Source organism: Lasiodiplodia theobromae (genome assembly GCF_012971845.1).
Source record: "Lasiodiplodia theobromae strain AM2As chromosome Unknown scaffold_20, whole genome shotgun sequence".
Classification (NCBI taxonomy): Eukaryota; Fungi; Ascomycota; class Dothideomycetes; order Botryosphaeriales; family Botryosphaeriaceae; genus Lasiodiplodia; species Lasiodiplodia theobromae.
Window position 1 is genome coordinate 731 of NW_023336409.1, and position 22,542 is coordinate 23,272.

The window sequence follows — 22,542 nt, forward strand, 5'->3', positions numbered from 1 at the left end:
TCCTACTACGCCCCGCGCTCCAACCGCCCCACCTCCCCCGCCACCTGGTCCGAAATCGCTTCCGGCGCCGGCAAGATAACTTCGACAGCTTCGTGCAAAACGACCTGCAGCCGGTCGACCTCGTCGCCGACGGCTGGACGCGCATCCCCGCCTTCTCGGGCTTCTCCGGGCACCCGGGCGCCATCGTCGCGCCGGACGCGCCGGACGCGCCCAGCATCGAGCACCACGTCGACGCGCTGCTCAAACTGGACGAGCCAAGCGCGGAGGCGCTGCGGGCGCGCGTCGGCCAGGTCGTGCGGGACGTGGAGACGGCGGAGCGGCTTAAGGCGTGGTATCCGGGGTGGTGTAAGAGGCCGACGTTTCACGATAAATACCTGCCGACATTTAATTTGCCGAATGTCACGCTTGTCGACACGGATGGCCGGGGGGTGGAGAGGCTGACTGAGGGGACTGTTATTGCGGGTGGGAGAGAGATTGCTGTTGACGTTTTGGTCTTGAGCACGGGGTTCGAGGTCGGGTCGGGTGAGCAGGGGTCGCCGACGATTCGGGGGTATATGGCCATAACTGGGCGCGGAGGGAGGTCGTTGGAAGAGAAGTGGGCGGCGTCAGACTTTGGGACGCTACACGGTGTGGCGACGCATGGATTTCCGAATCTGTTTTTCCATGTGCTTGCGGGAGGGCCGTCGTCGCCGAATTTAACTTCGTGTTACAGCGCTATGGGGAAGCATATTGCGGAGATTATTACGGCGGCGAAGCGCAAGGCGACGGGGTCTGAGAAGGTTATTATCGAAGCTAGGAAGGGCGCTGAGGATGAGTGGATGGTAGAGACTGCGAAGAGGGCAACTTGGTTTTCTGCGCTGGCTGTCTGCACGCCTGGTTTTTTTTTTAACAAGTATGGGAGAATGGTAGAAAAGCCAGCTTCGCCAGAGAAGGCCTTTCAGAGAGCCAAGAATGCCACTGGTAGATGATGATGGAAGAGTATAGGGCGAAGGATATACTGCAAGGCGTGGAAGTAAGAGTTTGAACTGTGAATTCAACACAACAGATAGGTTTTAGAATTAATTAACGCGTTGAACGCTATAATTCTGTCGACTTATAATGACTACAACCTATATGCACAAGTTTGGGTAACTACTTTTTCGTCAGCCAGAATCGTCTCGTGTAGTTGGCCATCAGGAAGACTAATGACTAGGATACGTGTGTATTAGAAGGCCGTGTGTTAAGTATTAGTTCTAAGGCAGCGTTAGATGGTCCGGCTACCGCCTGCTTCGCTGTAGTCTTTTATATAGTCTTTGTTTTTTTCCTCTTATTTGATTAACACAGCTAGTTATCTAATATTTTAGTATAGCTTTACTAGCTAACGACTTTTCTTACCTAGCCGAGTCTTCTTTTCTAAACGAAACGAGAAGTAGAGAAGGGACGTTAATAGAATTATTATTATTATCATTCTAACCGAGTCTTATCTTTAAAGTTTCTTTTAAATCCCTCATTGTCTAAACCTTATTCTATAAGACGGAATGGACCGGTTGGAACCGGCTGGGAAGTTTGTTTTTTTTTTTTAAAAAAAAAGCCAAATCTTCGGAGCCGTAGGTCGCTGGAAACCTCGGTTAAGTAGAATACTCTCTTAGAGAAGGAGTTATTAATACGCCACTATGGCTCGGCTTGATTGAAGAGTAGAAAAATATACAACCGCTCCTATCCACTCTTGAGTAAGCACCTAACATACCTTTTATCTGAACCGAGACAAAGAAATTCAAAAAGCAGAACAGACCACTCTCCCCCTCGATCAAAACAACCATGACCAACGAAGACCTTGCTTCTAAATACCGGCGCTACATTGACCTCTGCAATAAGCGCGGAATGGACGACCTTAGCGAATTCGTCCACGATGAACTTACCTTCAACGACAAGCCCATCTCGCGCATCGAGATGCAGAAGACGTTCGGCGCCGCTATATCGTCAGCCCCGGACTTCAATCTCAGCATCGAGATGCTACTTGTCGACGGCGACATGGTCGCCTCCAGGATGGTTCTTACGAGCACCCCGGAACGTGAGTTCCATGGGCTGCAACCTACCGGAAGAACGATGAAGATTCGGGAGTACGCCTTCTACCGGTTTGAGAAAGGCAAGATCCGACAGCTTTGGATGATGCTTGACACGCCTAGTGCGGCGGTGTAGTTGACGTGTTGAGGCGGATGGGTGTTTTAGCAAACGTTTGTATCACAACCTGAGGGTTCAGGCGACCGTGCAAACCAATGGCATATTTGTTCTAGCTTTTAGGTGACTGGACTGAAGTGCGCAGCATATCTTTGCGTGCATATGGAGAGAAGAGTGCAGACGAATCTCTGATCCTTTGAATACTATACTATCTATAATGGTTTAGATGCACGTATGTGTCCGATATACGGTAATAATGACAGGCGCGAAAGATGTGATGTGCGAGATTTGGAGGTTAGATAAAGATACGCACTGATGTCGTAAAGGAGGATGTCGACGGGGTTGATGTAGCTGCTGATTCTTGGCTCTTCTGAAATAAAGATATGCAACGGTGTGAATTGGAAGAGGTTGCTCGGCTGAAACAAGAGGCTATGTTCTGCACGCGCGCCACGTGGCCACGTGAGAGGTGATTGAAAGGAGTATTGCAGTCTCTGGGCTAGTTCAGGAAACGAAGCTGAAACCGTAGCAAATGGTAGAGGAAATGGTGACTCACGACCTCCTGCATGCTACCAGAATTGATAATTGACGTGTCGGGCGGATCTCGTTCAAGACGACATTTGTGGGTACCATCCATATAGCACCCACCCCAACAGTCATGATTGCGGCCAGCTTTACCTGAGTCACTGTCAAAGCAGCGGATGCAGCCTAGCCGGCGATGAATGCTGGCCAAGTGCAGCTCGCGGCCTTGGCCAAAGCCTCCATTAGCGAGCACTAGCTCGTATATGTAGTTTCGCAGCTCTGCTGATAGCAGGCAAAAGAACGGAGATTGGAACTGCTGGCTTACAGCGTCGCAGGGTGAGGTGAGCGTGCGGGGTCTTGTGCGTGGAAGAGCGGGTGGAGTCCTGTGTCGTCCTTGACGCTCTTTCCACCACTGATGAGCTTTCCGAGGAGGAGCATGTTGATGGTGACGAGGTGACGTCATCCTGGAAAGCAGGATGACGGAGCAAATAACGAGTATCTACGAATTGGTTGTGCTGGGCTAAAGAAAAGAGAAGACAGTGGGTGATACGGCGGAAGTAGATGCCTACAGGTGCCTAAGTGACGCCGATGATCTGTCGACCGTCAGGCAGACAGTATGCCGCCGTTCTCAACGGACGTTTTATTTACATGCATGAGGTTAATAGGTGAGAACACGTGGTCGTGGGCCCCTACGGCTGCGCATCGTTTTGAGACACGGTACCACCCAACATGGTTCAGCGGAGCTGAGCCTCTTTGCGCTTGGACCGAAAAGCCGATAACAAGGCAGAAGTGCAGACTAAGTGGCGAGTAGAGTGATGGCGCATTGGCGTTGGACCTAGAACTATGACGAAGCACGGCGCGGATGCGGCGTATTGGACTAGTAAATTGGGGCCAAACAGACAACCAATCGTGCACCCGACATCGGCCCATGCATAAACGACGGCAAGGAGGCTTGAGCAAGTGATGAAGCTCAATAGCGAATCAAACACTGCTATGCCAAGCCATCATAACACTGTGCCGCAATCTGTACGCCGGTTGGTGTTCATGAGCTTGGTCATGGCAAACCGCTCTTCGTGACTTGAATTTCATGATGTAGATGATGTGAACAGCTACAAGGTTGCGTTTGCTACGCCTCATGGACAGTTTTGGAGCAAGTCTTTTCATATAGTACCCCTCGATCTCGATAAATAGATAAGTAATTTAAAAAATAAAAATCGAAATGTAGGTAATTTAGTAATGGGGATTTGCCGCCGAGGTCCTTATATATATTGCTTAGTAATTACCTCCTTCTCTATATACTAACTATAACTCGTATTCGACATTACTTCGAGTAGTATTTTATCCGCAATCTTCTCAGCTAGCATGTAAACCGTCGCCTGCGGATGTCCGGGTACAAGCAACGGAAAACTACTCGCATCTACAACTCTGATGCCTTCTACGCCAAATACTCGCGCCTCGCTGTCTAGTACTGCTGTAGGGTCATCCCACGTCCCCATTTTACACGTACAGCTTGCATGATAAATCGTAGTCAGCGACTTCTTTAACCACTCGTAAATTTCCTCATCCGACCTTACTCCTTCCCCAGGGTAATATTCCTCCTCCTCAGCGACACCCTGCTCCACCAACCACTTCCACATTTCCCGCTGCCGCCGCACACACTGCACCGCTACCTCCCTATCCGCCGGATGCGTCAGCCATGCCGGGTCAATCATAGGCGGAACCTCCATCTCGGCGCTCCTAATTCTGACACTGCCTCTGGACAGCGGCGCGATTAAAGCTGTGTTCAACGTCGCGAAATTGGTCCCATCCTGCGGATCAATCGCCACCGGAACCGACCCATTGCCCTTCAGGGCGCTGTTTGGTAACCACTCAATTTCGGGCCAATCCGTAGGGAAGTCGCTCGCCAGCATTTCCCTCGTCTCCTCGCTCAGTGCCCCCCGCCACGGCTCTGGCAGCTTCTCCCATCCGTAAACGCCGGGCCCCAGCACCGACAGCGGGCCGTCCGCGGCTCGTAGATAGGCGGCCACCCCTTCGGCTGCGAGGCTGGCATTGTTGAGCGCGGCGGAGGCGGTGGCGAGGCGCACGCGGTGCGCGGTGCCGAAGACGGGGTGGTCCCACATGCCGCGCCCGACGCCGGGACGGTGTGAGACGCACGCGATGCCGTGAAGTTTGAGTTCTGTGCAGTCGCCTATGCCCGAGACCAGGAGCAGCTGCGGCGACTGGAACGCGCCGCCGCTGACAACGACTTCGCGGGATGCGTAAAGCGTATAGTTGCGCGACGGCGTGCCGAAGGTGCCGGCGGTGGAGACGCGGACGGCCGTGGCACGCGGGGGAGAAGCAGAGGTGGCAGGGGAGAAGAGGATGCGTTGTGCTAACGTGTTGACGTAGACGGTCGGCGCGGTCCCGTGAGCCAGCGCTGCGGCCAGGAAGCTGCTTTCGCTACTCGCACGCGCTCCGGTGGATGCGTCGATGGTAAACGTGCCGAACGCGGAGCCGAGTAGGTGACCGTCGTTGAAGCCGGGGATTGCGGCCATGCCGAAGGCTTGGAATGCGCGCTGGCACCATGTCCCGAATGCATCGACGTAGTTGGAGAAGGAGACGGGGAGGGGGTCGCCGGGGGGTTCGAAGGAGGTGGAAGATTGGGTGTTTGAGGAGTTGGTGTAGCGAGTGGGGTCGAAGGGGGTGTAGTGAGTCGATTTTTTGTAGTAGGGAAGGATGGCGGACCAGGTGTACGAAGGGTCGGCGACGAGGGTGGACCAGCGGGTGAAGGAGTCGACGGTTGCTCTTGGGTGTGGTCAGCTCGAGGAGGACGGAGGGGGACGGGGGAGACAAGCCGTTGGTACAGCATGTAGTTCCGCGCGGACGATCCGCCCAAAGTCTTGCCGCGCGTGTAGTGGTAGGTACGGTTGGAGAAGCCCTGGTGACACATCAGCCTCTTCTTCCCACAACCATCCTTTAGACTGACCGTCTGCGCAACAGTTGCAAATCCCCAATCCACCCCCGGCTGCCAGTCGTCTTCATCCGCGCCTGCGAACCACGGCGCGTAGCTTGGCACCACGCTCAGATTGCCGTTGGTGATTTCGTAGAAGCTGCCCGCTTCGATGACCGCGATGCTGAGGCCGGCGCTCGACGAGGACAGGCGCGTCGCGAGGGCTAGACCCGCCGTGCCACCGCCGATGACAATGTAGTCGTACGTTGCATTGAGGCCGGGGATGCCGAAAGAGGTGGAAGTGAGGGGGGAGCCGTTGGGGGTGTGGGGAAAGAGGGCGAGAGTGAAGTGGTTCAAAGAAAAGAAAATGAAAGACAAGAAGGCAATGGGGAAGGTGCGGGTCATTTTGGTGGAAGTCGAGGGTTTCTCTGCGTGTTGTCGTGTTTTGGCGGTGATAGAGGGTGGGATGTGGTATTTGAACAGCTTGGGGTGGGGTCTGCATGCGTGGAAATAATAAATGAATGTAGTGGCGGGGTAGAAGAAAAAGTAATGGTAAGCGCAGCTGAGTGGGAAGACATGCATGGGCTGTAAAACCAGGGGTCTGCGGGACTTGCATACAGGCGGGTGCTGCAGCCGACGGCGAAGGGGGCGTGACTTTATTAGGTGAATTTTGTTCGCACATGAGGATTTGAAGGATTCGTCCGGATTAAAAACTCCCCTAGATGGGATACCTCAAGTCCCTGCGCTAGTGTACTTGCCGATGAAGTTTGCAGAAAGCAACTTGCGCCAGCTGTCGGTCGTAGCACCCACCTGTGTTGAGTGCTTGGCTCGCGCTGCCCTTGTTTATCAGAAGGTGACCCCTGCATTTCGACGCACGAGACCACCTATGCTAGTGCTGCTGCAGGTATACATCGCCGATGTAAATAATCGTTTGGATGTGTGGCTAGTAAGACTTACCCAGCATTGCACAAAAGACTTGAGTTTGGAGAAACTGCCGAAAAAGCAATGCTTATGCTGGAAAGAAAGAATAAATAGAGTAGAGTATAGAAAAACTAGGGTATCAACCCATCATCAAGCCCGCCCTGTCCTTTCCACCCGGTATGGTCATCGCGGTAATCAAGTCATGAGCCCGATCGCAGAGGCAGTGCCGCGAAGTAAGAATGTAGGAGGAGAAGAGGAGTCGGAGATATCGATAAACAGGACCAAGGAGACAAGACCGAATGGCTGTTTCAATCACTCATCGACTTGGTTTTCGCCGGCTGCTGCTGTCTCGCTCCGGGCGTTCCCTGGGGCTATGGCTTTGGGCGAGCCGGTGGGGGTTGCTACCGGTGACTGGTGGAATTGTTTCGCCTCTGGGGTGCTCTGATGAGCAGCGGAAGTTCGAGGCAGGTGTAGGGACCAGCTGTTGCCTGGCGTGACGGTGCGTCGAGCTAGGCATCAGTATTGCACGTGACTTTCGTGTTTACGCGATTTCGCCGCCGGGCAACCGCGTCGCCAGACGCGCCTTCGTCGGGCACTTGGCGCACATCTCCAACCACGCCTACGCTTCTCCTCAGCTCGCCTCTCACCGAAACGCCATGAGTCTGGCTTCTCCCCGCGGCGCTCCGCCCAAATGACCAAGCACAACTTGAAGACCCACTTATCTTGGTTGCTGAACGCGAAGCCATTCGTGCCACCCGCAGGCCCACCTATCGTTCACCCCGTTTCCGACCATTCCACGAGATCTGCCGTTCTACCAGCCCAAGGTCCGCATACTGAACTGTCCGAGCCTCTCGCAAGACATGCGCCTTCCTGCGAACCACCCCGGTCACAACCCGTCGTCCCCGAATTCCGTTCTCATGCTCCCGATTCTCGCCGGCACAGCGTAGGGAGCGCCGTCACTCTTGATCTTGACGATACAAACTTCAATCAGCCTCCCGATATGGCCAAGCTTCGGGCTGCTCCTGGCTCAACTTCAAAGCCGCGTCTCATATCGCAAGAGCATCCAGATCGGACGCCTTTGGCTGGTGCCAGCAACCGCTTCAAGAGCAAGCTCGCGAGTGTGTCCTCGAGTACACCAAAACAACGGACTGGCAAAGAAACGGCAGTGGGACCGTCTCAATCAACTGGCAAGAACCATCTACCGCAAGGGAGAATGCAATTGGAGGATTGGGACATGGATGATGTCGATGCCATTGATCTGACTGGAGATTCCGATGGACGGAATGCCTCCAGCCCAAGCCTACATGTCCCCGCCCCAACATCCCGGAAGAGGAAGAGTGACCAGTTCCAAACTCCCTTGGAGGACAGTCCGGCTCCTCGAAGACCAAGGGTCAGCACTGGGCCTGCTGCAGGGCCGGATGGGTTTGCACCCATCGAGGATTTCGAGGATCCTCCACCTCCATATTCCACGGTGGCGCAAAGACCAGTTGCGTCTTCATCAGCAGTCAGGCCGGGGCTGGAGGATGAATTTGGAGATTCCAATGAGACCTCTGCTGATGACGAGGGCCGCCTACGTGTTTCAGAGAGTCCCGTCAAGTCTGTGCCCAGGAAACGAAAGTCTCTCAGCCGTGTTCCCTCTGAAACCAATGAAAACTTCTTTGGAACCGTCACTCTCCGCAAAGCATCTCGTTCTCCAAAGAAAGTCGACTGGCCCGCTCGAGACCAGTCGTCCGAAGAGTTCAAAGGGAGTCCTGTTAAGTTATCCCATCAAAGCAAGCGGCGTATCATAGCCGACTCAGAAGACGAAGATGACTTTGATATCGACGACCAACCCGGACAATCCAACCTTCGCATCTCGTCATCCGCAGCGAGACAGCCAGGATCGCAGGGCTCTGCCAAACCGTCCAGTTCGAAGCCAGCGACCGTAGACAAATCCAGAGATTTTCGATGGCATGAGTGTAGGGATAGCGCACCGCCACTCGCCAGCGAAAGGCAGCAATTGCACAGGTCCACGGAGAAGAAAGCCCCGTCAACCTCGTCGAAGATGAATGGCGCAAGTGCTGCGCTTGAAACCGTCTTGGCGACTCCCAGCTCGTGCCAGGCCTCTCCATCCCATTTATCGAAAGAAGAGCGCTCGGTGATCTCAAATTTTGGAGCTTGGCCTGAGACATACCTGCAAAGCGTCTGCCGAGAACTCGAGGCCGAGGTACTCCGCCTCAAAAGAGCGCAAACTGAGTATTTGGAAGAGTTCGAGATCCCGTCCAGAGATCTCATCGAACAGTCAAAAAGTGCTTTGAAGCGCAAAGGAATCATCGAAAACCTTATCGAGAACCGGCACCAGCTCGAAAAGGCCATTTCGAAGAAGACGGAGCTCTCCAATAGGATACTCAGTCTGATGGACACCGAGTACAGCACAGACTTGACAGAGTTGGACGGGACCACTGCTGAAATCAAGCGTACTGGCGAGCAAATCAGGAACATCGAAGTTGAGATGATCCGACTGATGAGAGCTGCCGGATTTGTTGATGGAGAAGGCGAGTCAGCACGGCTGCGCGAGCGTCCACAGTTCGCGTCCGCTGATGTAGTGATTCGCTCTACGCAACTGCCCACTGACAAGTGTCGACCGCATGAAACCACGGGTGTAGCGCCCACGCAAAGAATCCAACAGACCCAACTTCCGGCCAAAAGTCCGAAGGCAACTTCAACGGTAGAGATATCGCTCCACGATCCAAACAATGCCTCTCCAAGGGATTTTGATGATTTTGACGATGAAGATTTTGAAAACGAGCTAAATAACACGTCCTTTCACGATGCGACCACTGGAACACCAGAGAGACGACCAACAAAAGACTTCAATTCGGGGCTGTCATTTGGCAATGTCCAACATGGCTTTTCTGAACGACCCTTTTTCGCAGACGAGAACGATTTCGATGACGAAGATGCTGGGGGTGGCACAAACATGGGGACGCCGCCAGCTCAAGCGTTTGATGACGAAGAAGACTACGGAGACTTTGACTTCAATGAAGAGGACATACATGACATCACCGAGGAAATGGGAGACTGTAGGGCAGCGAATGCCGTCGACCGAAATCATCCTTCTCACCAGACTTTTCAGGAGGCTTCTGGAAACCATATTCGCCAACAGCTTTCACGGGATAGAGCGACGAGAAAACAAAGTGCAAAATTCTCTGGCGCCATGGCTCCTCCAGCAAATCAACCACAATACCCTTGGACAAGTGATGTGAAAAGGACGCTGAAGGATAGGTTCCGCCTGCGGGGGTTCCGCCCACACCAACTTGAGGCCATAAATGCAACCTTGAGCGGCAAAGACTGCTTCGTGCTCATGCCCACGGGTGGCGGAAAGAGTCTCTGTTACCAGCTGCCTGCTGTTGTACAGAGCGGTAAGACCGCCGGCGTGACCGTCGTTATATCCCCTCTGATCAGTTTGATGGAGGATCAGGTCAATCACTTGAAAGCACTGCACATCCAGGCTTTCTACATCAATGCAGAGATCGGCCAGGAGCAACGGCGTTTTATTATGAACGCGCTATCAGAGCCACAAGTGGAAAAATTCATTCAGGTCTTGTACGTCACGCCGGAGATGCTGAATAAAAGTCAAGCCGTGGTCAACGCGTTGCGGGATCTCCATCGCCGCCAGCGCCTTGCTCGAATTGTAATCGACGAAGCGCACTGCGTCAGTCAGTGGGGTCATGACTTTCGACCCGATTACAAAGCTCTGGGGGAAGTTCGCCGTTTGTTTCTTGGAGTGCCGGTTATGGCACTGACGGCAACGGCAACGGAAAACGTCAAGGTTGATACTATTCACAATCTTGGAATCCAAGGGTGTGAGGTATTCGCTCAGAGTTTCAACAGACCTAATTTGTACTACGAAGTGCACACCAAAGGCAAACGCGAGGACATCCTTCAGAATATTGCCGGGATCATCAAGACCAAATTCCGCGGACAGTCCGGCATTGTGTACTGCATGGCGAGGAAGAAGTGCGAACAAATCGCCGAGCAACTGCGAGAAAAGTACGGTATTTCTGCACAGCACTATCATGCCGGAATGGAGGCGGTGCAGAAATCTGAGACGCAGAAGGCGTGGCAGGCCAACAGGTACAAAGTGATCGTCGCTACAATCGCCTTCGGCATGGGCATTGACAAGCCAGACGTTCGATTCGTAATCCACCATAGTATACCCAAGAGCCTGGAGGGCTATTACCAAGAGACTGGACGCGCTGGGCGTGACGGAAAGCGATCCGGATGCTACCTTTTCTATGGCTATCACGACACCATCTTTCTCAGGAAGATGATCGAAGATGGCGACGGAGACCGGGAGCAGAAGGAAAGACAGTATGCCATGCTCCGAAACGTTGTCCAGTTTTGCGAGAACAAGGCAGACTGCAGAAGAGTCCAGGTTCTGGCGTACTTCAACGAGGCTTTCAAACCCGAGGATTGCGATGCCCAGTGCGATAACTGCAACTCTACCATCACTTTTGAGAACCGCGACTTCACCGACCTCGCTGCTCAGGCCATCAATCTGGTTGGAAGGATCCAGAAAGAAAATGTGACGCTCTTGCATTGTGTCGACGTCTTTCGAGGCTCGGCTTCCAAAAGAATCAAGGAACTCGGCCATGACTCCTTCACAGAGTACGGCGTGGGTTCCGAATTGGACCGTGGAGATGCTGAGCGTCTCTTCCAGCGGCTGGTCAGCGAGGATGCACTCGAAGAAAAAAACCACACCAATCGGGCTGGATTTACAGCACAGTACATCAAGGTAGGTCAACATCTGCAGTTCAGACATACAACTGCTGACAAAGCGTAGCTTGGTAAGAACTTTCGTATTTTCCAGGCTCGCAAGAAGCCGATCCATATTCACGTTCAGGTCTCGGCACGGCAAGAGAAGGGCAAAAAGACCAAGACCGTTGCTACCAAGCGCAAAGGTACTGGGGTTGCAGCTGCACGGGACGAATTTCCTTTCTCGACAAACGTCTCATCTCCTATCCAAATGGCGTCACGCACGAACCGCAAAGCCCGTGTGGTCGACATGGATGACGACGACGATGGTTTTGTGATAGACGATGAGGCTGAAGACGAGTCGGAAGGTTTTGAGGCACCGCCACAACCGAAACCTAAGATGATCGCCAAGAGCAGCAGGAATCCTCGGCAAAAGCTTGGTGCGCCCATCACGATGGATGAGAAGATGGCTGCGCTGGATGAGTTGCACCAGGACGTGGTCGAAGAATTCGTGCGAGAGGGTCGAAGCGAATGCCAGAAAATCCTGATAGCACGGAACCTCCGATCGCATCCGTTTACCGATACGATGCTTCGGGAAATGGCAATCAGCTTCCCGGCGACACCGAAAGAGCTGATGAGCATACCCGGTGCGGATGCGCAGATGGTGGCGCTCTATGGGGAGCGGTTCCTGAAGCTGGTCAAGCGGTTCAAGAACAGTTTCGAGTCGATGACTGGGCAACAATTGCAGCGGGCAGAGAGGGTGAAGGACCCCAATCACGAAATCATTGAGATTAGTGACGAAGACGGAGAGGACGACGATTCAACGCTTGAGAACGAACTGGAACTGGACGCCGAGGAGTCTTCAGAGGAATGCTGGAGTTCGTACTTCAGCAAGCAGGATGCCGATCCCGAAGTTGAGGCTTTCAATGCGCGCTTCAGCCAAGCTCAAACGTCGGCAAGACCCACCGCGGCGGCACCAGCAGCTGGCCGGACGGCGCGGCCTGCAACGGGTGGCCGGAGATATTCGTCGGGCAAAAAGCCATACTATCGAAAAGGATCGCGGAGCTCGACGGGCGGATACAGCCGTAGCCGAAGCGGTACAGGCAACACGAAGAGGGCGACGAGCAAAAGGCGAAATGGCGCAGGTGGGTCTTCAAAATCGTCGAGGATGGGAGGTGGGGGTAGTGCTGGGATTGCAGCGATGCCTACGTGAGATATGGCGGAACGTTCTGAGCTTTTTTCACCTAGACCCGGTCGGACAACGGAGTTGCGGCGTTAAACAAGGAATCCGGTCGGTTATCTTTTCTGCGGCTCATGGTTGCCGGATAGAACAAGATTTACCTTTTCATTGTCCGTTGATCATGCATCAGGCGTCTTGTTTTGGTGTTGGGTGCAGGGGTTTCGATGGCGGTGGGTCTGCCATGGTCGGTATGGCTCGGGCTTATTGGGCATTGCTATGTAGCACGACATGTGGCACATGATAGTAGTGTCTGGAATGCACGGATTTGGCTCGAGATAGAGGGTTCGAGCATCTTGGTCGCAGCGGAAATCGAGAGGCATCGGCAGAAACCGGACTCTGCACGGCCGACGGCAGCGCCGAGCATGGGCCGGCGGAGCGGGAAGGCCCGTGCGGCTCGCGCGATGTGTGTGCCTAGCACGTGCGGCAGCGCGGTGGGCGCTTCTGCCGCGTTCGAGGGCGATACGGCGTTCGTAGAGAAGCTTCTGGCGCACGGCAGCTGGCTCGCAGACGCCGACATGGCGCCTGACGCGGGTGGGATGGGGCCCGGCGCTGCAGAGAGCACGGGCACCGCCCACGACAGCGGAAGGCAAACAGTGCAAACTCGCCCAGCGGCTAGCGGCCGTGCAAAGGCCGAAGCTTCAAGTCGGCATTGTGTTTCCTCGCAACATGGTTTCCGAAAGCTGGAGAAACGCAGCGCCAGTCCCGCAGCCGCGATTGACAACGCGGGGTAATGCAGGGCTGAGCGCGCACGCGCGCAGATGACGTCCCTTGCGCCGCATCCGCGCCATCACGACGCCGGCTGGGCGTCGACATGCGAAGCTCCACCGCCGGGCGCCTTCCCGAAGCTTCTCCTTGCTGGGCGGTCGCAACGCCCTCCAACGCGGCTAGTCTCCGTCCGGCGCCCAAGTGCCGTCCACCGCCGTCGGCAGTGATAATTTAAACACCGACCCTGTGCGGCGCTTATCCCTTCCGCAGCCACACGCCGTTCAGGTGCTTGCTATAAAGTCCGCCCGTCTCTGCACCCATGGCTGAGCAAAGTGACAGTGACATCCAGTCCCTTTCCATCCAGAGTGACACCATGGACAAGCTCGACGCCGTCCCCAAGCTCGACGAGCCGCTGCAGCAGCCGCACCACGAGGTTGCTCCCACCCGCTCTGACCGTCCCATCGCCGAGACTCGTCAGGCCTACGGCCCCCCTGGTGAGTCTGCCCGCTGCCCGTCGCCGTGTTGTCGACTGTGTGCTGACCATTGGCCACCTGCCTAGGTTTCCGCGGTCTCTTCCACTCCAGCTATGTCGCCCTCTGTGCCGCCTTCTCCGCCATGGGCGGCCTCCTTTTCGGCTACGAGTACGTTGCTCCTTCCGCCATCCCAACAATTTTGCGCGTTGCTGACGTGCTGTAGCCAAGGTGTGGTCTCGGTGATCCTGGTCATGCCGCAGTTCCTCGATCAATTCCCGCGCGTTTCAGACACCGCGTCGGGCGCCGGCTTTTGGAAGGGCTTGCTGACGGCCATGATCGAGCTCGGTGCGCTACTGGGTAAGACTTTTCCCTTCCCCGTGGGGAACTGCGTCACTGCTGCGGATCGCTGATGCTGATGCTCCACAGGCGCCTTCAACCAGGGGTGGATTGCGGATAAGATATCCCGAAAGTACTCCATCGTGCTGGCCGTCTTCATCTTCACCATTGGCTCGGCGCTCCAGACCGGGGCCGTCGATTATCCAATGCTTGTCGTCGCCCGCCTGATTGGCGGCGTCGGCATCGGCATGTTGGTGCCCCCATAAAAGCTTCTCCACAACGCGTCCATGCTGACTTCTTGTAGGTTATCAATGGTCGCACCATTGTTCATTTCCGAGATCTCGCCCCCCGAGATCCGCGGCTCGCTACTCGTGCTCGAAGAGTTTAGCATCGTCACCGGAATTGTGATTGCTTACTGGATCACTTACGGCACGCAGTACATCCCGAGCGAATGGTCGTGGCGCCTGCCCTTCCTCCTGCAGATCATCCCGGGCCTGGTTCTCGGCATTGGCATCGTCTTCCTGCCCTTCTCCCCTCGCTGGCTCGCCTCCAAGGGTCGTGACCAGGAGGCTCTCGAAAGCCTTGCAAAACTGCGCCAGCTGCCCAAATCTGATACCCGCGTCGTCCAGGAGTGGTACGACATCCGCACCGAGGTTGCTTTCCAGAAGGAGATTGCCCAAGAGAGGCACCCGAAGCTGTTTGGCAGCAGGAAGGCCATCGACCGTGCCAAGCTGGAGCTTGTGTCATGGTCCGACTGCTTCAAGAAGGGGTGCTGGCGCCGCACTCACGTCGGCATGGGTCTCATGTTTTTCCAGCAATTCGTCGGCATCAACGCTCTGATCTACTATGCACCGACGCTGTTCGAGACCATGGGGCAGGATTATGATATGCAGCTCGTGTTGGCCGGTGTGCTGAATGTCGCCCAGCTCGTTGGTGTCTCGTCCTCGCTTTGGTCCATGGATCGCTATGGCCGGCGGCCTCTTCTGCTTTGGGGCGCAGCTATCATGGGTATTGCGCACATCATTATTGCTGTCTTGGTAGGCAAATTCGATGACAACTGGCCTGCGCACAAACCCCAAGGATGGACCAGCGTTGCTTTCCTCTTCCTATACATGCTCGGTAAGTCTTCGAACGCCGCCGTGTTCCTTCTTCATGCTGACTTTCTGTAGCTTTTGGCGCTTCCTGGGGCCCCGTACCCTGGAGTCTCCCGGCCGAAATTTTTCCTTCGTCTCTGCGCGCCAAGGGCGTGGCGCTGTCGACGTGCTCGAATGTAAGTCGGCCTAGAAATGGCATTTGGCCACGACATACTGATCAATTTAGTGGCTTAACAACTTCATTATCGGCTTGATCACACCCCCGCTCGTCCAGAACACAGGCTTCGGCGCTTACACCTTTTTCGCTGTATTTTGCATTCTGGCATTCGTCTGGACGTTCTTCTTTGTGCCGGAGACCAACGGTAGGTCGCTCGAGCAGATGGACCACGTTTTCAAGGACAAGAGCAGCGAGGGTGAAGAAGCCCGGAGAATACGCATCGAGACGGAGATCATGGGACGGATTCCGGTTGGCTCGGACGTCGAGTCGGCGGATGCTGTCAAGACATAGCTCAAGATGTAAGCGTTGACGGAATATTAAGCACGAGAGAAGCATGGGAAGAGCGAGGGTCATGAGATGATGATTGAATTGTACTCCAACGCTTTATACCATTATGATAGTTTAGATTCAGAAATAATGTCACCGATAACCAGCATGACGGTTGTACGTTGGAGGCAGTGTCGTTGAACGATTCTGTCAAATGATAAGGCTGACGATGGCTTCCGAGTGGGGAGTTGAAGCATTCAACCGGACGCGGTACATCTACATCTAGGCGGAGGAGGGGTTAGACGAAGGTACAGAGCTGCTAAATGGTAGATGAGATTGGCTGCGTCCGGACATCACATCGACGTCGGCCCGGGATGGAAGCAGCCGTAGTACTGCAAGCTTGAGATGCGATGCGGGACCGTGGGGCCGACCTGAGTCTTGAAGTTGCGTGGGCACGTGAAGTCGCGGGGGAAATGTGTGATGGGAATGGAGGTATTTATTTGGAGGCGGCCCCGCGTTGGCCCCCGAGTCATTTACGGCCGTGTGACATCGCTGCCTCCAGCCGCCGCCCTGCCAACTGGCGTAGCGCCTGCTCCAGACGGACTGGACACGCTTCGGGCGGAGCGCGCAGGCAGCACTAACCACAAATACCACTCGCAGCGCCGTGACGAGGGTTGCCGGGCCAGGTCAAGCACGGCTCCAATCGTCCAACCCCTCCCACCAACAACACCACAACCCCTCCGACTGCCCGCGCAGAAGTCCACGCAGCGCACCACCTACACCCCGCTCACGCCTAGATCTACCGCATCCGCAACCACAGTTCGCGCCACCGGCAGTGCTGCTAGACCGCCCGCCATGTCGCAGTTTTTCGAGAACCTCTGGAGTTCCATCTTCACGCCGGGCCCCACCCCCACGCTGCTCGTCGCCACCAACGCCAGCTTCGCCGCCTTGCAGGTTGTCCTGTTCGCCCTCCTGCTGGCCACCTACAGCATACACTTTGTCGTCCTGTCCTTCCTCTGCGGCGGTCTGTGGTGGGCGATCAACTGGTTCGCAAACGAACTGCGCGAGGCGCAAGAGAAGGAGGACGCTGCGAAGAAGATCCGGGAGCGACGCGACCGCGAGCGCGAGAAGAGCAGAGAAGCCGATGACCTGGCCAGCGCGCGCGAGCCCGCCGTTGGCAGGGAGGGCGGCGAGGGCGAGGGCATGGACACTGGTGACGACACCGAGACCGAGACTGAGACCGAAGTCGATGTGAAGAAAAAGGCACCCGCCGCCGCACCGTCATCCGAGCCCGGAGTTGCGGCTGGCTCGACGACGGGCGCGCAGTCAGCCCTCGTGTCGACAGCGGACGACGCGTTGAAGAAGAGGCGGAGCGTCGGAGAGGGAGCAGAGAGCAGCACGGACAGCGAGTGGGAGAAGATCGAGCAGGAGAGATAGCCATGGTGCTAGGGGACTTGCCTTTGGGTAGATTTCACCAATGTTAAGGCATGGCGTATGGTCTTGTAAAGCCAAACATGGCACTCTACGGCTTCAACGATTTTTACTTGAGCAGCCATTGCTTCGTGGTGACCCGTTCCGCTACATGCTTGCTATAGACTTGGGCGTCCGTAGACACATCGCTCATGTTTCTCTACCAGGACCCATGGCTTGTTCGGTTCGTGACGGGGAGGCGTTCCCAAGGCCTGCCTTCAGGGACGTAGCGGGCAGACAAAAGCGATGGCAGCCGTTGACGGGCATTGCTCGGCCGGCAACGATTAAGTCGGCACTGAGTCGACCACGCCAGCGATCGGCTGTATTGCTGAGTAAGCGGAGCTAGTCCAAGAACACGCGACGTTACCCGACCGCGCCAAGCTGCGTTTCGCGCCGACAAAGTCGACATCACCTCCGGCCACAGCTCTAGCTCCTCCAACACAATCACACCCTCTGCGGCTTGCGCCTGTTTTCAACCCGCCTACGCCTTCTTGACCACCACACAGTTAACCGTTCACACGCACGCCGCCATCATGAAGCTCGTCAGGTAAGCCTCTTCTCCCTCAGTTTGCGACATGGAGCAAAGCTGAGCCTCTCGCGATTCAAGGCGCGCCGACTGCGGACCTGGCTGACGATTGCCCTACAGGTTCTTGATGAAGTGCCAAAATGAGACTGTGACTATCGAGCTCAAGAACGGTACGTGGTTTCCCCGATGCGCCCGCTTGGTTCCTTGCTGCTGCCTACCACCATGCTTCGCTCGCTGCCGCTTCACTTGGACAGGGTGATTCGTTGTCAGCGCCACGTCTACAATTTCCGCTGATGAAAGCAGGTACTGTCGTCAATGGCACAATCGCCTCCGTCTCGCCGACGATGAACACGGCGCTCCGTACTGTTAAAATGACGCCCAAGAACCGCGAGACCATGACTCTCGACACGATAAACATCCGCGGCTCCAACATTCGCTACTACATTCTCCCGGACAGTCTTCCGCTGGACACGCTCCTCATCGACGATGCGCCGAAGCCCAAGAACAAAGCAAGGAAGGAGCAGGCTGACCGCGGCCGTGGTCGCGGCCGCGGCGGTCGCGGCGGAAGGGGCCGTGGCCGTGGTCGCGGTGGTGGCCGTGGCTTCTAAAATTCTATCTCGCGCAGTCACCGGCAACGGAGTGGAACATGAGCTGGGGAATGGCAAAAAAGGACGAAGAGAAGCATCTTAATTCAGCGACTGAAGGGGCGTTCACTTGGCTATTGGTACGCTCCACATCAGAAGGGCTCGTAGTGAGAGCAAACGTTTGCACATTATTCGCGGACGGGTTGGTCAAGGGCGTTGCAATTTGGAAGGAGGTAACGAATTCGCAGCAAGAGTCATGGGAGAGACTAGCAACTGAGTGAGGAGTTTCCCGGGACCAGCCACTCGAACACGAAATTCGTTATGCTACAAGATATTGGTCCATTCATGCAAGTCCATTCCGCTTTTGCTGTTTTTCCTCGCCCATTTTCCGTTGGTTTTTTGGCTACATTGACCAGAAGGCCCCAGGAAAGCCTGCAGACAGTGCTATCAGTCTATGGGTCGCCGGAGGCTTGGTATCGGATGGGCCGAAGCTGTCCGTTGGGGCTTTGTCGGCGAAATTACCGAAAGAGGCAACCCGCCGGACGTGAGGTCCAATCCATTCGTGAACGGATTGGCGGACGGTGTCGTGGACGCGCAACAAGAACCCCGGTGCCACGCGGGCATATTTCGAGAAGCGCAGCGGAGCGGAGGCCTTGGCGCATGTGCAGGCGGGCCAACTGCGGCTTGGCCGATCGTTGCGGGGTCCGGCTGCATCTGGCCAACGGCGATATCGTGCTTGCCGGTAGCTATCACGCAAGACGGGCCCTGCGATGAGGAATATGGCCGCATTGCCCTCCGTCGCGCTTAGTCTCACGCAATCCCGCAGTCGTCATGCTACAATTGTACCACTGAGAAAAGTCCCGTCGTCCGATTTTCGCTCGCCGACGTCCTTTTTCTTGCCGCTTAAATACTCCAGCCCCCCGCCCTTCTCTCGCCTCACTTGCCATTCAATTGCCCCTCCCACTCTTCCACAATGGCTCCCGGTCCCGTCGCAGAATCTGCCCCTCAAGCCCCGCACTTGCACCCCTCCAAGGCTCAGCAACAGCCCGTCGACACCAGCGTTTTCCCCGACGGCCTCAAGACTTCTGGCCAACATCCTCCCCTCTACGACCTCCTTCATCCTTACGAGGACTTTCCCAAGGAGATTCAGGGCCCGACAGTATGGAAGGCCGATGATTACAAAAACAACCCTGAGCGATGGACTCATCCTTTCAGTGAAGAGGAGGTCGCCGAGCTTGACAAGGCCGCCGATGCCTTCCTCGCTGCCGGCCACCCCCTCACTGCCATGTCCAAGGTGAATAATCCAGTGCCCCAGATACTACGTCCAGTCTCCGGTTGCTGACGCCTGCGCAGGAGCTTTTCCCTCTCCCCGAGCTGTCCAAGAGAATGATTGCTCTTCGCAACGAGCTGCTTAATGGCAAGGGCTTCATTCTCTTCAAGGGCTTCCCCGTTCAGCGCTGGGGCGTCCACAAGTCGGCCGTCGCGTACATGGGCCTTGGTACCTACCTTGGATACTTCGTTTCGCAGAATGGTCGTGGTCACGTTCTGGGCCATGTCAAGGACGTTGGTGATGACCCGACCCAGATCGACTCGGTCCGTATCTACAGGACGAATGCCCGGTAAGTATCAATTACTCCTATTTACTCGCCGCATTGAATGACGCTGACGAAACGTCAGCCAATTCTTCCACGCCGACGACTCGGACATTGTCGGCTTGCTGTGCATTGCCCGTGCTCTTGAGGGAGGCGAGTCTGACCTTGTTTCCTCGCATCACGTCTGGAACACACTCCAGCAGGAGCGTCCCGACGTTGCCAGGACGCTTACGGAGCCTATCTGGTACTTCGACCGGAAGGGCGAGACAAGTGTCGGCGAGGAGGAATGGATCAAGACAAGCATCTTCTACTTGGAAACCGGCGAGAACCCCAGAGTATACTCCAAGTACGCTTCCCCCTCCGCTCAACCCTCAGAAGCGCTGTAACTGACATCGATGACAGGTGGGACCCTTACTACGTCCGCTCGCTCACCCGTTTCTCGGACAAGGGCCTCATTCCCCCGCTTTCCGAGGCCCAGCAGGAGGCCATAAAGGTACTCGAGGACACGTGCCTGCGTCTCTCGCTGCACATGATCCTCGAGATTGGCGACATCCAATTTCTGTCCAACGAGCACGTTCTGCACGCCCGTACTGCCTACAAGGACTACCCTCCTCCTGCACCCCGCCGCCACCTGCTGCGCCTGTGGCTCAGCACTCCCGAGAGTGAGGGTGGCTGGCGTCTGCCCTTCCACGACTCGGATAACAAGAAGCGTGGCGGCATTCAGGTAAATGATACCCCACCAAGGGCCCCTGATGATGCCGAGTAGACGTGTATAAGAGCTTGGGGCAACTGAATATATACGGGATGCGGCATGATATCTTATTGATATTACATTCCTGCGCCCAGGATTCATTTCTTTTACTTTTTCATAAAATGTGGATACCATAATTGAATTCAATGCATCATGTTCAAAGCGACTGCCGGCATAATTTTGACCCGTGATAGGGCTTTCGGCAAAATTTGTGCTTCAAATCATGACGGTCACAAGGCATCTTTGTTATTAGTCTTGCCTACACGCTTTCGTATTATTGTGGTGCTATTTCTTTCGGCACAAGCTCTACACTTGCTCTAGGTCTGAAAGGTAAAGAATACTTATTTCTTTAACCGGCAACAGGGTCATGAGTGCGAGATAGCCGGCGATGGGCGGCCATAAATGCGTTGGTCTCTCGCTAATGCTGGTAGATGGGTTGGCTTTGCTCTTAGTTTGTTTCTTGTAAATTCTTGTTCTTGTCCCAAGCATTCCGTTTGCGAACGCAGTTACGCTGGCCTCGACACACCAACCCTGTTCAGAACTTCACTGTTCACATGGCAGCAAACCAAACACGACTCTGTTGGCCCTCAAACGCCACCGCTTCTCTTCTCCCACTCGTGCCTCAGCATCGAAAAGAGTAGCATGTCATGGAAGCCGCCACGGAACCAAAGAGCCTCGCGTCTTCGTCCTTCGAGAGAAAATCCTAACCGCTCGTACAAGCGGCCTGCGCCCTCGTTGTACGCAAAGCTCGTGATGGAAACGCGGTGCAGGCCAGCGACTTCGAAGGCCCAATCCAGGATCCAGTTGATGGCCTCACTGCCGTAGCCCTGGTCCTGAAAAGCAGCGGAGATGCTGACGCTGATGGCTGCGTTTCGGTGGTGTGGATTTGAGGGGCCAAGTTCGTGCGACAAGCTGATGTAGCCGATCGGCGTTGCGTTTTGCGAATTGGCGGAAGAGCGACTGGTATTCCCGCTATTTCGCCGCCGGCGGTTCTTGAACGCGGGTGCGGTGACAGGGCTTGCGTCAACGTCTGGAGAGGAGGATGCGGTCCGGTCTGGGGTTGGCTGCAGGCAGATGATGACGCCGAGGAGTGCGACTTCTTGCATGAAATGAACGAGGCCCTTTATGTTTCGTTTGCTCGCCGGTCTCAAAAGCTCAACATTGGCGTTGCCGCTGATAGTTGGGTCAGATTCAACTGAGAGAATAAAATCTTCATCCAGATCTTCTACTGCCCGATAAAGGAGGCGTGCGGAACGGAAGGTGTTGGCCATTCGGTGGAAGCTTGAGATGAAGAATGTATGGAGAAACTAAGACTGGTAGAAAAAAAATCAGAAAGGCAAGTTGGGGGCGAAATATTTCCCGGCGTGCAAGGTGTCACCTGGAGCAGCACGGTGTTGGAGTTGCATGTGATTGTGGCGGTACGTGAAGGGATGCAAAGTGGACAGCAAGCACTGTGGCACTTCCTTGTCGTTCCTGACTCAGGTTGCTAGTGATCATCGTCTGCCACGTGGGTATGAGGATTGTATTGTTCCGGGCATGGAGTGTCCATGCAGCAAACCGAGACTTTGGATCCGTTGCGAGCAGATGATCAATCTGGAGCTGTTTCACTCGTACTTGTAACAGTCGTTTGGTAGCAATATGGTATAGTGCAAAGAAAGGCTAGATTCAAACAATTACGACCTGGTATCGAAATCAAATTCACGCACAAGCAGGCGGATTTCCTGAAGGTGCCAAGCAAAAAATAGCTAGGTATAAAAAAGACTGGTAGATGGCCTGAAGATAATCACTATGGCGATCATCTCAAATACCCAGACACACCTTTCTGGACTGGTGGACACGCAGCCTGGTAGCGCAAGGTTGACCGTCTACCAATGCGAACAAATGCAATGAAACTGCCAAATGTAAATTCTGAGCTTATGCCGGCTACTTCAGAAATTTCAGACAGCCGCACGTCGTGATCGCCCCTAGTGTTGCATTGGGATAGTAAAACAGCAGGGGGTCAACGTGATTTGTTAGATATCAAA

General features: G+C 55.1%; 8 protein-coding genes across 8 annotated transcripts; 6 read left to right on the plus strand and 2 right to left on the minus strand.

Moving 5' to 3' along the window:
- Positions 1–1,797: 1,797 nt before the first annotated feature.
- LTHEOB_6761 (Ubiquitin-protein ligase sel1 protein) lies at positions 1,798–2,178 on the plus strand (the record flags this gene model as incomplete). The annotated part of the gene is made up of 1 exon (XM_035516052.1): positions 1,798–2,178. One exon carries the CDS (start codon positions 1,798–1,800, stop codon positions 2,176–2,178), a length of 381 nt encoding a protein of 126 aa, XP_035371728.1.
- A 1,933-nt stretch (positions 2,179–4,111) lies between these two features.
- Positions 4,112–6,010, minus strand: LTHEOB_6762 (GMC oxidoreductase; the record flags this gene model as incomplete). The annotated part of the gene is made up of 4 exons (XM_035516053.1): positions 4,112–4,134; positions 4,184–5,460; positions 5,520–5,593; positions 5,642–6,010. 4 exons carry the CDS (start codon positions 6,008–6,010, stop codon positions 4,112–4,114), a joined length of 1,743 nt encoding a protein of 580 aa, XP_035371729.1.
- Positions 6,011–7,386: 1,376 nt separating this feature from the next.
- Positions 7,387–12,476, plus strand: LTHEOB_6763 (Helicase; the record flags this gene model as incomplete). Its single annotated transcript, XM_035516054.1, has 3 exons — positions 7,387–7,411; positions 7,474–11,303; positions 11,352–12,476. 3 exons carry the CDS (start codon positions 7,387–7,389, stop codon positions 12,474–12,476), a joined length of 4,980 nt encoding a protein of 1,659 aa, XP_035371730.1.
- A 1,105-nt stretch (positions 12,477–13,581) lies between these two features.
- Positions 13,582–15,619, plus strand: LTHEOB_6764 (MFS monosaccharide transporter; the record flags this gene model as incomplete). Its single annotated transcript, XM_035516055.1, has 7 exons — positions 13,582–13,702; positions 13,768–13,849; positions 13,905–14,038; positions 14,108–14,267; positions 14,322–15,136; positions 15,187–15,287; positions 15,338–15,619. 7 exons carry the CDS (start codon positions 13,582–13,584, stop codon positions 15,617–15,619), a joined length of 1,695 nt encoding a protein of 564 aa, XP_035371731.1.
- An 831-nt stretch (positions 15,620–16,450) lies between these two features.
- LTHEOB_6765 (ER membrane protein) lies at positions 16,451–17,032 on the plus strand (the record flags this gene model as incomplete). The annotated part of the gene is made up of 1 exon (XM_035516056.1): positions 16,451–17,032. One exon carries the CDS (start codon positions 16,451–16,453, stop codon positions 17,030–17,032), a length of 582 nt encoding a protein of 193 aa, XP_035371732.1.
- Positions 17,033–17,598: 566 nt separating this feature from the next.
- Positions 17,599–18,199, plus strand: LTHEOB_6766 (Small nuclear ribonucleoprotein sm d1; the record flags this gene model as incomplete). Its single annotated transcript, XM_035516057.1, has 3 exons — positions 17,599–17,612; positions 17,712–17,761; positions 17,895–18,199. 3 exons carry the CDS (start codon positions 17,599–17,601, stop codon positions 18,197–18,199), a joined length of 369 nt encoding a protein of 122 aa, XP_035371733.1.
- Positions 18,200–19,148: 949 nt separating this feature from the next.
- Positions 19,149–20,533, plus strand: LTHEOB_6767 (Taurine catabolism dioxygenase family protein; the record flags this gene model as incomplete). Its single annotated transcript, XM_035516058.1, has 4 exons — positions 19,149–19,469; positions 19,529–19,794; positions 19,853–20,113; positions 20,170–20,533. 4 exons carry the CDS (start codon positions 19,149–19,151, stop codon positions 20,531–20,533), a joined length of 1,212 nt encoding a protein of 403 aa, XP_035371734.1.
- A 572-nt stretch (positions 20,534–21,105) lies between these two features.
- On the minus strand, positions 21,106–21,789 carry LTHEOB_6768 (GNAT family protein; the record flags this gene model as incomplete). The annotated part of the gene is made up of 1 exon (XM_035516059.1): positions 21,106–21,789. One exon carries the CDS (start codon positions 21,787–21,789, stop codon positions 21,106–21,108), a length of 684 nt encoding a protein of 227 aa, XP_035371735.1.
- Between the last annotated feature and the right edge of the window lie 753 nt (positions 21,790–22,542).